The sequence below is a fragment of the Charadrius vociferus genome, unplaced genomic scaffold (assembly GCF_000708025.1).
Source record: "Charadrius vociferus isolate BGI_N301 unplaced genomic scaffold, ASM70802v2 scaffold104, whole genome shotgun sequence".
Classification (NCBI taxonomy): Eukaryota; Metazoa; Chordata; class Aves; order Charadriiformes; family Charadriidae; genus Charadrius; species Charadrius vociferus.
Window position 1 is genome coordinate 6,097,814 of NW_009648255.1, and position 11,162 is coordinate 6,108,975.

General features: G+C 47.7%; 1 protein-coding gene across 1 annotated transcript; it reads left to right on the forward strand.

Annotated features, from left to right (window-relative positions):
* Positions 1-225: 225 nt before the first annotated feature.
* On the forward strand, positions 226-10,494 carry CLDN11 (claudin 11). The gene is made up of 3 exons (XM_009884440.1): positions 226-533; positions 3,794-3,958; positions 10,119-10,494. Exons 1-3 carry the CDS (start codon positions 308-310, stop codon positions 10,349-10,351), a joined length of 624 nt encoding a protein of 207 aa, XP_009882742.1. The 5' UTR covers positions 226-307; the 3' UTR covers positions 10,352-10,494.
* The last annotated feature ends 668 nt before the right edge of the window (positions 10,495-11,162 follow it).

Sequence of the window (11,162 nt, forward strand, 5' to 3'; positions counted from 1 at the left end):
CCCTCCTTCCCCTCCGACTCTTGTGATGAACTGGCAGAAGTTGGGGCTCCCCGCTCGCTCCTCCCATGCGTTATGGGGCTGGAGGCAGCTCTAACCCCTCCCAGGGAGGGAGGTGGGCAGAGGCAGCAGAGCCCCTGCAGCAGTGCCTGACCAGGGACCTCGTCTGTCCTACCAAACCCCCGTCCTTCCTTCTCGCAGCCCGCAGAAGGTCCCAGCAGCCGGGATCCGCAGCAGGGAGCTCGCCGGCCGGCTTTGCTGAACCCCCGCGGGCGCTCTCCTGTCCACCTTGCCCCACCAAGGGAACGACATGGTGGCCACCTGCCTGCACCTGGCCGGATTTGTCTGCAGTTTTATAGGGTGGATCGGGGTGGTTGTGGCAACGGCCACCAACGACTGGGTGGTGACTTGCGGCTACACCATTACCACCTGCAGGAAAATGGATGAGCTGGGATCCAAGGGGCTGTGGGCAGACTGTGTCATGGCGACAGGTCTCTATCACTGCAAGCCCCTCGTGGACATCCTCATTCTGCCAGGTACGTGGGCCCCCATACCCTCCTTTCCCACCCGGAGGTGAGGAGCCAAGCCTTGCTCCGAGCGGGACAGGTCCTGCTATGGGATGAATTGATGGCAAAGCTCCTTCAACTTCATCAGCGCAGAACGTGGTCCATGAAATACGCTAAAGGATGTGAATGATAGCTCTTAACGTGATTCTCATTAAATCATACCTGGTTTTAATTGTACCCAGGTGTCATGTGGGGCTATTAAAGTCCAGTCAATGTTTAATCATTACTCTTAGCAAACGCTCTCTGTTCCTTTGACATCTTGTGTCTAAATTGCATTGCAAAACATATGTAGTATATCGAGGTATAATGGAGTATTTCAAGTTTTGCTTTGAGACGAGGATGGACTATTACAAATGTTAAGGTTTGATTCCTTAAAATGATTTTGAGTATAATGAATCTTTCAGCATCTATTATTAATGCTGCTATGGCTTTTAATCTTTTGGAAGATCATCATTAGTCTTGATGGTCTTGTGCTTCTGAGGCAAGACAGAACTTTTACATGGCAAACGTAAATACATTTAACTTTTCTTGATATTTTCCAATTATATAGTAATTTTCACCTAGTTTACTGCAAAGTAAAAATTAAGCAAGGTGTTTTGTCAGTATTAATACATCTTTTGAGCTAATTAAACCTGCCACGGTCTTGTATGGTCTTGTCCCTGTAAGTTTAGTTAACGATCTTACCTGTTTCAATCACTGTTAACCCTGTAGCACTTCTTTGTCCTGCTGTGGTTCAGACTGCACCTCCTCTAGCACATCAGAGATGCCTCTGCCAAAGCTGACAGGGTAGAAATAACTATTCCTTGTAGTTTTCTTTCATGTTTCCTTATTTCTTTATTTAAAAACTGTTGTGCAAATAATTTCACAAGAGGTCAGAAAGATTATTCCCGAGTTTCTCTCTGTTGCAGAGCCCTGGTCTGTACCACATCGTGCTCAGCAATATTGAATCTCTCAGAGTAGCTCCTATTCTCCCTTTCTCTGTGTGTGTATACTTCTATTTTAGTAGATTTGCTTTCCTTATTGCTACTTTTGTTCAATATGATCCGGCAAAGAAGACAGAGAAAAGACTTGCCCTGAAGGAACATTATTGAATGAAGTTTCATAAATAGGTAAATAGGTCTTTCAGCAGCAGAAAGCAATGCTTCTCTCCAGCAGAAACAAATCACAAAACACGATGCTTCTGCTCGTAACTCATTTGATACCTACGGCTCTCCATGAGAGGGAAATTTATCCTGGTGTGCCCGATAACTGAAATGTATTTAGAGTCTTTCCTTGCCTGAGTCAAGTCTTTAAAATAAACGTGTTTGTAGTCTCCTTTAATCTGGACCGATAGCACAGAAACCACACTGGGCGCTGCCATCTCCTTTGTTTAGGGTCTCATTTTTTGCCCTGAACTCCTCAGGTAACTTTTTTACTTAAGTTTCCTCATGAAAAATCCAGCAAATATTCAATATTCACAGAGGCTGCATTTCCAGGAACAGTAAAGTCCTCATTCCTGGTGCCTTATCTGTATGTCAGCGGGACTTGCTTGAGGCCCCGTTTTGCTGGTATTGTTTGAGGCATCACAAATCTCCATGCCTGCATGTGGCAGCTTCATTTTGTTAATAAGGGGGGAAAGAGAGGCAGCATATTCGCTCTGCTGAAACTGTCCCAAGAGCTGGTGGAGGCTCACCAGGCAATGGAGCAAATCTGACACTTGTTCTTTTTCCTTTGCATGCAAGTAATGACCCGGATTTATTTATTTATGTATACATTTTCTATATTATATATAAATTTTATATACAATATTAAAAATTAAATTATATATACATTCTATATTAAAATATGGGGTTTTTTTTATACATTATTATACATAGAACTGAACAGAAGTGTAGAAATGTCACATCCCTGCGCAGCACACCCACAGTCCCTGTCCCCTGTCCTTCCTCGCTGCCTTGTGTTAGGCTGCTGGTGCTGCGTGGGGGCAGGCAGGAGAGGGATGGTACCTGATGAAATGCCAGGGAATCCCGTGATGTCCGTAGGGACCCAGAGGAATAACGTGGCCCATGGTTATGGCTACTCAAGCAGCTCTGCAAGGTGCAGTCATTTCTTCTCCGTAAGGAAGAGCTGTGCCAGTGGTCACCTCGAGCCACGGGGCTCCTCTGAAACCCCGCCACCAGGCTGGACTACTGAGGTGCAGCATCTGGACGTGGCTGGGACTGCTGAGCATCCCTCCTCCTCCCAGGTCAACAGTCCTCAGCTCCTCAGGGCAGCTGGTGGTGGTGTCTCACGAACCTGCATGTTTCAGGAATGGGTCTCCAACTATTCAGCCCTCTGGATGACTGCGGACCTCCTCTGCTCACAGCAAGCTGCTCGTTAAGGCTTTAAATTCTTGTTATTTAATCAAAGCTCTCTCTATGAAAAGATATAGGAAAACTCCTTCCTAGCTGTTTCTCCTACTTTCCCTTCCCATATTTCCCAGTTCCATGATTTCTCAGTGTCTTGCTGGGAAGAGCTTGTGTTTTCCAGGCAGTGCTGCTTGTCTGTTGGAAAATTTTGGGCGTGTACAACCTGTGTTCACACACTAACCACCGTACTGCAGTCTCCCTGTCTTAATTGTTTACACAAAAGATTGAACGTGTCTCCCATACTCCATGCAAGTGTTAGGAGCTAATCAAACAGGAGGCTTTGTCCAAAGGTTCTCAAAAAGGGGTCCTCAGCACAAGAAGAACGTGGACCTGTTGGAGCAGGTCCAGAGGAGGCCATGAAGATGATCCGAGGGCTGGAGCACAGGCTCCAGTTAAGGACAGGCTGAGAGACTTGGAGTTGTTCAGCCTGGAGAAGAGAAGGTGCCGGGGAGAGCTTATTGTGGCTTTCCAGTACCTAAAGGGGCTGCAGGAGAGCTGGGGAGGGACTTTTTACAAGGGCATGTAGTGACAGGACAAGGAGGAATGGCTTTGAACTGGAAGAGGGCAGGTTTAGATTGGATATCAGGCTGAAATTTTTCACTGTGAGTGTGGTGAGACACTGGAACAAATTGCTCAGAGACGCTGTGGCTGCCCCATCCCTGGAGGTGTTGAAGGCCAGGTTGGACTGGGGTTGGAGCAACCTGGGCTGGTGGGAGGTGTCCGTAGCCAGGGCCGGGGGGGGGGGTGGAACTAGGTGATCTATAAGGTCCCTTCCAGCTCAAACCATTCTATGATTCTCTTGTGCCAAATAATCAAAACCATCTTTCCTTGCCTTGCCAACAGGGTACGTCCAAGCATGTCGAGCACTGATGATCGCTGCCTCTGTCCTGGGTCTTCCCGCTATCTTCTTGCTGATAACGGTCTTACCCTGCATCCGGATGGGCCACGAGCCTGGAGCTGCCAAGTACCGGCGGTCCCAGCTGGGAGGGATCCTCATCATCCTCCTGGGTAAGATGCCTACCACATGTGGAGAGACGGAGGTCTTCCTCTGCTCCAGGGTGGCATGGTGCAAACTGGTTGAGCATGTTCACCTGAAAGGATGGTTGCCCAGGCTGGGCTGACCCTGAAGCTCTTCAGCATCTCTGCAGTCTGTGGGGTGAACAAAAGACACGGACAGGAGAGGGAAGACAAAGACAGGAGGCAAGACAAAGAGGGGAGGGCTGAGAAACCCTACTGTGCGTTGTCTTGTAGAGTCCTTGGGGATGGTCGCTGCCTGTTTCTGCAGGAGGGCGATAGTGGTCGCACACAGACAGCTGGTTTTGCTGTTTTTCTGTGGAAGTGGTGCTATTTTTGGAAAAGGGTCAAAACTCCCAAGCTGCTTACAGGGATAACCTCCAAATTTCCCTGGGCATTGCAGATGCAGACAGGTCCAAGTAAGCTGAGGTGTGTGAGAGGGGAACCCCGCAGCTGAGGGGGTTCTGGTGCTGTGGGGACAGCAGGGGAGTGAGCGAGGAGGTGGCACGGACCTGGGAAGAGGGGTGGCACGTCCCCTGTGCCTCCCAACCCCCTCTGCCCAGCCTTGCCCTTGGCCTCCAAGCTCCCCTGGGAATTTCTTCCCGTCCTCCATGCCTGCGGTGGAGATTGTTTTGAGCAGCGCAGACTGTGGAGCTCATTGTCCCCAGTGCAACACCTGCATGTTCTTGAAGCCTCGTCATCTCAGCAACAGGCTGCGGTGCCTTGTTTTTACCCGTCTGCGGGGCAGAGGAGGAGGGGTGAGGGAAAGTGGCCTCTTTGTGTGGCTCTGCTGGTCGCTGGCAGCCCGCGCTGACATCATGCCCGTCTTCTTTCTTCTTATTCTCCTCCTTATTTTTTTTCAAGTGGGCACTGGATATAGCTGCACGCTTGGAGGGGCTGTCCTCTGGATGCTCCTTCCTTGCAAGCGGTCTCTCCTCTGGTGCCTTGGTGGGAAGCAGATAGTATGGGTCAGTACATCCCAAATCTAAGCAGCTGAGACCAAGGGGCCCTTTTAGCATCTGTGGGGTTTAAGGGCACGTTGCCACAGCTGGAAATCCTACAATAAGTGTTATAGGGCCTGTTTAGGACATCTGGATCATGAACAGCCATGTTAGAAAGCTGTTGTAATGTGGCCTTCATCCCTGTCCCAAAACCTTAAGTCACGTATTTGGGCTTGGCAAAGTGAAAGAAAAAGTGTGGTTTTTTCTGCCTGCGAATGAAATTTTAGTGCCGGAGGAGTCTGCTGTGCTGGATTTCCCTGGCTGGGGATGGGGGAGGCCCAGAGGAGCTGCACTTCGTCACAAACAAACACGAGTCTTTGCTTCCAGTCAAGGAGAACGGTGCTGTAGATCAGCCCCGTTTGCATGGCTGTAGTGGTGGAGGCGAGAGTATCGCCCTGAAACTGCGCTGCCGAAGGGCGGCAGATATTACAGGACCAGAACACGCGGCAAACAAATTGCAGTGGTGATATTGGGTAACGCTGCATTAGAATAAGTGAAATCCCGTACCTTGCAGTGTTGCACCAGGGGTTTGGGGTCTCGTGTACCACTGTCCCATCCTGGTCTTGCTGCGGGGTGACACCAGGGAGGAGAACAGATGTAAGAGGATGGAGGAGAGGGGCTGCGGTGCTCCATAAGCCGGGCTCCTCTCCGCCTCAGAGCATGGTTTTCCCCCTGAGTAGATCCTGTGAGGAAAGGAAATGTGTATTTACACAGACATCGGCAGGCGAACGCTCTTTGAGTCGGATTTGGATTTCTTACTGATTTTTACCCCTGTGAGTTTTGAAGCATCTGCAGGTGAAGTGGTTTGCTCATGTCGCTGGTGTCCTGAATGATCTGGGCTGGGAACAGCAGCCCGGTCACAATGTTTTAGTCACAATTACAATAATGCTCTTTTTGTCCCATCACAAATGAAGAATAAATAAGCTCATTTTGCTCTTAAGTGTGATTAAAAAAAAACCCCAAAACCCCAACAAACCAACCCACATCTATTTTTCAAATGGCAAATTTTTCTCAGCACAACAGTCCCTTTGGAAGAAGAATAATGTACAGAGCTTGGGACTTTGACATTATTTAAGCTGATTAATGATCTGTTATTTGCAAAATGAGGTGTTACCATCCCAGAGCATTTAATAAGCATGAATCAGGCCTCAAAAATCACAATACTGATGTAAAATTAATTATAGTCTAGAAGTAATATGCCCTGGACTGTTCTTATTTGCCCTCTGGCCACTGAACTCTCGTTCGTGGTTTTCCCCAGCCGCACGGGTTCCAGCCTTTTCCTCTAAGTGGAAACCAACTCCCAGAGCTCCGGTAAAAAGAAAACAAACCCCCAAACACTCACTTACATAGCAGAAACAGAGAGCTGAGATGTGATCAGGGGAGCTGGCCCCACGGCCAAACATCACTTGTTGCTCGGGGAAGGGATGGCAGTTTGTCACAGGGATTTATTAAAAAGGAAAACAGGGGTTGAAACAGTGTGAGGGGAAAAAAAAAAAAAGAAACACCCAACAACCAAACAACAAAAAAAGAAAAAGTTGAAAACTTGCCAGGAAAACAATGGGCTCAGATATTCCATTGATTTTTCTGTCTGCTGATAATAGCGGGCTGCAGAGTGCAACCTGTGAGCGCACCCTCCTATCCTGCCTGCTGATGTATTTATGTCTTTGCTCGATCCTATCTGCCCGAGGGAATTGATTTATCGCCGAAAACAACCGTCAGCAGAGGTTTGCTCTGAGCCAGTATGAAAACATTTCATACGCTAGCATCCATGGAAAAAACCCAGCCCACCCTGTGTTGTTGATACTAATTCGGGGGACCCCGTGCTGGTAGCCAAGCGGGCATTTTCCTAATGGAGGTGAGGGGACTCGAAACACTGGAAAACACAGATGAAAAATACATTAGTTATTGGCGATTGCTACTGCAAGATGACCGTATTAGCTATTGTATACTAAATAAAGGATATTAATATTTTTTTCTGGACACTGCATGAGATTTACTTGCAAAACCATAGATATCAAGATAAAAAGATTGCCTTGAATGTAGGAAAAAAAAAATAGCGTGGATATCTATTATTTCAACCAAATGCTTTGAAAGAGAAATCTGTGTGACTTTGAGTTAGCAACTCAGAATGATTAAATTTAGCTGTGAAAGAGAAAGATTCTTTCTTCTGCAGAAAGCCTTTAAGTTACTGTTCAGGAATTTGGCAGGGACTCACTGTCCCTTGAGTTGGTGTAATCCGGCTCTGTCTCCTCCACCTCCCCGAGTACCTTCTGTGCTTCTTGTCTAATGGTACTTCCCTCTGACTAAAACACGCCTGTAATGGAGAATATTAAGAGTACGAGCTCAAAGGATTGAGCCACGGCAAGTCCATCGTCAAAAAGGACTTAGACACGCTGGGAGCCTGGGATGTCTCCCTGTGGACTCACAGCGGTCTGACGGAGCAAGGACAGCCATACCATCCGCTAACGAGATGATTTTTGCAGGTAGAGGCAGTGGCTTTTACAGGACTTGCCTGCAAAAAGCAGGCAAGCTTTCCAGTATCTGCGTGCCACAAAACGTGCCTGTTTTTCCAGCTGATGTAGTTGGTCTAATAGAAAATATTCCTCCTTTTTGCAGACTTTCTTTTACTTTTCTGCCAGACTATATCGCCTACAGCAGCTCTACTCTCTGAAGACTTTCATATTTAGGGAGAGGCAAAGACTTTCTCGGCATCCGCACAAAAAGAAAGGGGTAATAATTTCAATTCAAAGAGTTTGTCCTTGTAGGCAGCTATTTCAGCGCTTGAAACTTGCCCTAAAATGCCTTTTCCAATCCCTTTGAGTTTCTTGGCAGATCAACTTTTCCTCAGCCTTTCCCCATGAGAGGGCTAGACCAAAATTTGAGTTCACCGAGACATACTGCGATTGCAGACCGCCCTTTTCGCATCCTCTCAGAGGATTTACGGCCCAATCTAATCTACGCAGAGCGATGAAATCCAGTCCTGTTTCAGGGCGTTCCTCTCGCTGGGCGACGGGGTCACTGGTGTCTGACGGCAGCTGGTAGCCTCCGAAGACAGAGAGGTCAAACTAACCCGTGCAAAGCCCTTGGCTTGTGTTCCACAGCTTTCTAGTATTGTCAGCACTAAAATAAGGTGGTTTTACATGTAGTTCAGCCACATGCACAAGGGATGCTATTGTGTTAGTGGCCCTGAGAGCTCTTCTCACCCCAGCGCCAGTGTTTTCTTCGGTCCTGTGTTGAGGGGGAGGGTCTGGATACATAAGGCTCTTATAGTCTATGGACATAAATATATATATATATTTACTGCTGACAGAAAAAGAAAAGATGATTGTGTCCTTTTGGACAACAAAGGAGCTTTTTTTTCTAGAGCCCATTAGAATGCTTTGCGTATTCCCAACTGACACATTTTTGTTTTAAATCTCATGAGCTGTTTGCGGGACGGATCCACGAGCAGGAGAAATGCTGTTCTCCCTTCCCTGCCTTCTCCAAAAATGTCTTCCAAAGCCGCAGGGTCCTTGCTTTGAGGAGGCCCAAAATTATTACTGGCTTTATTAGCATCCTTCAAATGTTCTTCTCTTTTCCATAAGAAAATATTTTCTCTCACAATAACTGCAGCTATTGGGGATGGGTTTTCTGCTGTACCGGCCAGCAGCTATGGTTTGTTCTCCTCTTTAACCAAACAATTTTATTTTTAATCTCACCCCCTTCTTTTTCCCCTCTTGCAACCTTAACTTTTTGACACTGCCTCCGGATACCTTTTAACGCGGTCGGTGGAGATCTGTAACGCTGCCACAGTCCTGTTATTGTTTTGCTCTGATTCTCTGATAGCCACAAGGATGGACTCCTGCACAGCTTGTCCCGGAGGCAAGTAAATATTGACAGATTCATTCTTCTCAGATGTACAGGCCATAAAGGAGTGTTGTTTTAGGACCCGCTCCCGTGAGGTGATTAACACCATCAACTCCCGTTGCCCTCGGTGCACGTGGGGACTTTGCAGGATGGAGGTAGGCCCCTCGGTGAGGGTAGCGAGTGTGATGTTGTGTAGCGCAAGGATAATGCGGGGCACGAGTTTTGTCCCTGCTTGGAGCAAACCACGTGTGTGCGCCGCACGCCGAAAACATCATGATCTCTAGCCCGGCTGCCGCAAAGTTCTGCATTTGAACCTGCTTTACTGTCCTGAGGGTGTCTAACTTCATATGTCACCTGCCTAGCCATCCTCAAAACACCACTGCCGCAGCCTTCCTGCTTTTCATGGAGAAAAACGATGGGATTTCAAGCAAAAGTTGAAGTCCTCGGTCATTTTTTGACCCACTGGAGACTCTAAGTAAAATACTTTTTTTCTCTTCAGATGAGGTCCCGTTTCTATTCAATTCAATAGGCTTCTGGAGAGCTTTGCTGGGTTTGTCCCCATCACTTGATGTAGAGAAATTTTCCACAGGGAAGTGGAATCTGCTTTCCAGAGTTGTGAGACGTTTCCTTCTCCATAAATAAACCCCACCCAACAATGCTGTACTGCTGCTTATTTTGTCCCTGCTCATTTTCTGCTTGTATTTTATAAACCCTGCTCTGTCTTGCTAAGTGCCGGGATATTTCGTTAATGCTTATGTGACCATTCAGCAGAGCAACTGCAGTGATGCTGATTGACATGGGCTGAGGACGTGAGTTCATGCAGAAATAGTGATTTAAACCAGTTGACTTTAGGCCACCGATTTTACCACCTCACCAACGCATATGCACCTTGCTTCGTATCTAATTTATTCCTAATTCTGCAGCTCTCCAGAGCATCAATTTCAGGGATGACTTTCATTCTTCCCCCTTAAAGATATTTCTAGGGAACAAATCTGTTTCCCTTGTAATAAATATATCAGATTGTGTCAAGCAGCAGTTGTTTTTTTCTTTTTGTTCGTCGGTGCCTGAGAGAGATGGCTGTTCTCTCCTAAGCTCTCTCCCCGCGAGGCTCCCATGCCGCCTCCTGCTCGGAGATCTCTTGGACCAAGCCCTGATGCTGATGCTCCTGGGTCCCACCGTGGGACCGCAAGGGAGTAGGGATGGGTTTTCTCCCTGTCCTGCAGAGCCTTCCCTCCCCTTTGGCAAGCTGTGTGTCCCCGCAGTGGGGTTACATGCTGGAGTTACCTTTCCTTTCCATCTCTCCCCAGCCATGTGCGGCGTCGTTGCGACCATCTGGTTTCCCGTGTGCGCCCACCGCGAGACCACCATTATGAGCTTCGGCTACTCCCTGTACACGGGCTGGATCGGCTCTGCCCTCTGCCTCTTCGGTGGCTGTGTCATCGTCTGTTGCTCGGGGGATGCCCAGACGTTCGGTGAAAACCGTTTCTACTACGCCTCGGGATCCAGCTCCCCTACCCACGCGAAGAGCGCTCACGTGTAAGCGTCACGGGGACGTCCCATGGCTGCCGTCGGATGCTCTGGCTGGTGGGTTTGTGTGCCCTGGGTTTGCTTCTACTGACACACACCGCTGTCAGGCTCCCGGGGGAAGATTTAGAAAAGCAGCACAAATGTCTGGTAGTTTGAAGCGTTATTGGCCCCATCTCTCCCCCTCCCTTTTCTAGAAAGAAAGCTCCAGCCAGCCCTACCTCTTGGTCCTCCCCAATTTGTCCTCACCGCCTACCCCATCTTCTCGCAGCCAGGATGATTCAGATGGTTTGGGGTTGTCATGTGGGTTTTAGGGTTTTTATTTTATTTTCTAGCTCCCCTGCTTATAGGAGAGTTTAAAGCAATAAAACACAAATGAGAGAGACACTTTCCCGTTGTTAGAAGGACTCTGGCAGCTTCTCCCACCACGTCACTATTTGCTTTCCCCTGTTCAAGGTCACCGCTTTGGCACAGTTTGGGGGAGAGGGTAGGGAGGAAGGCTGTACTCTCCAACCGGGCAAATGTTTCTCTTTTGGAACAGGACTAGGGGAATTTTTTTCTGCCTTTCTCTGTAAATACTTTTGTATGAGTTTGATCATTTTAGTAACAGTATTTCCCCCACCCCCACAGTCATCAGTATGAAGGAAATGGAACCCAAAGGTCCTAATTACATGGTCGATAACAGTGCCTTTTTGTATAGTTTTAAATGACTTTGGGGGCTCTAATCCCCGCACTCTTGTTTGTTTCTTTTTTTTCCTTTGTACAGATCAGTTACTAAAAATGTATTTTTACATTTTTTTAAACTCCTTCTTTTCTTCCTCTAAATT

What these genes read in the sequence shown, in the direction of transcription:
- CLDN11 (XM_009884440.1), top strand. Translation starts at nt 308, where the DNA reads ATGGTGGCCACCTGCCTGCACCTGGCCGGATTTGTCTGCAGTTTTATA. An exon ending in GGACATCCTCATTCTGCCAG is followed by an intron (nt 534 to 3,793) that starts GTACGTGGGCCC and finishes CCTTGCCAACAG; the next exon opens with GGTACGTCCAAGCATGTCGA. An exon ending in GATCCTCATCATCCTCCTGG is followed by an intron (nt 3,959 to 10,118) that starts GTAAGATGCCTA and finishes ATCTCTCCCCAG; the next exon opens with CCATGTGCGGCGTCGTTGCG.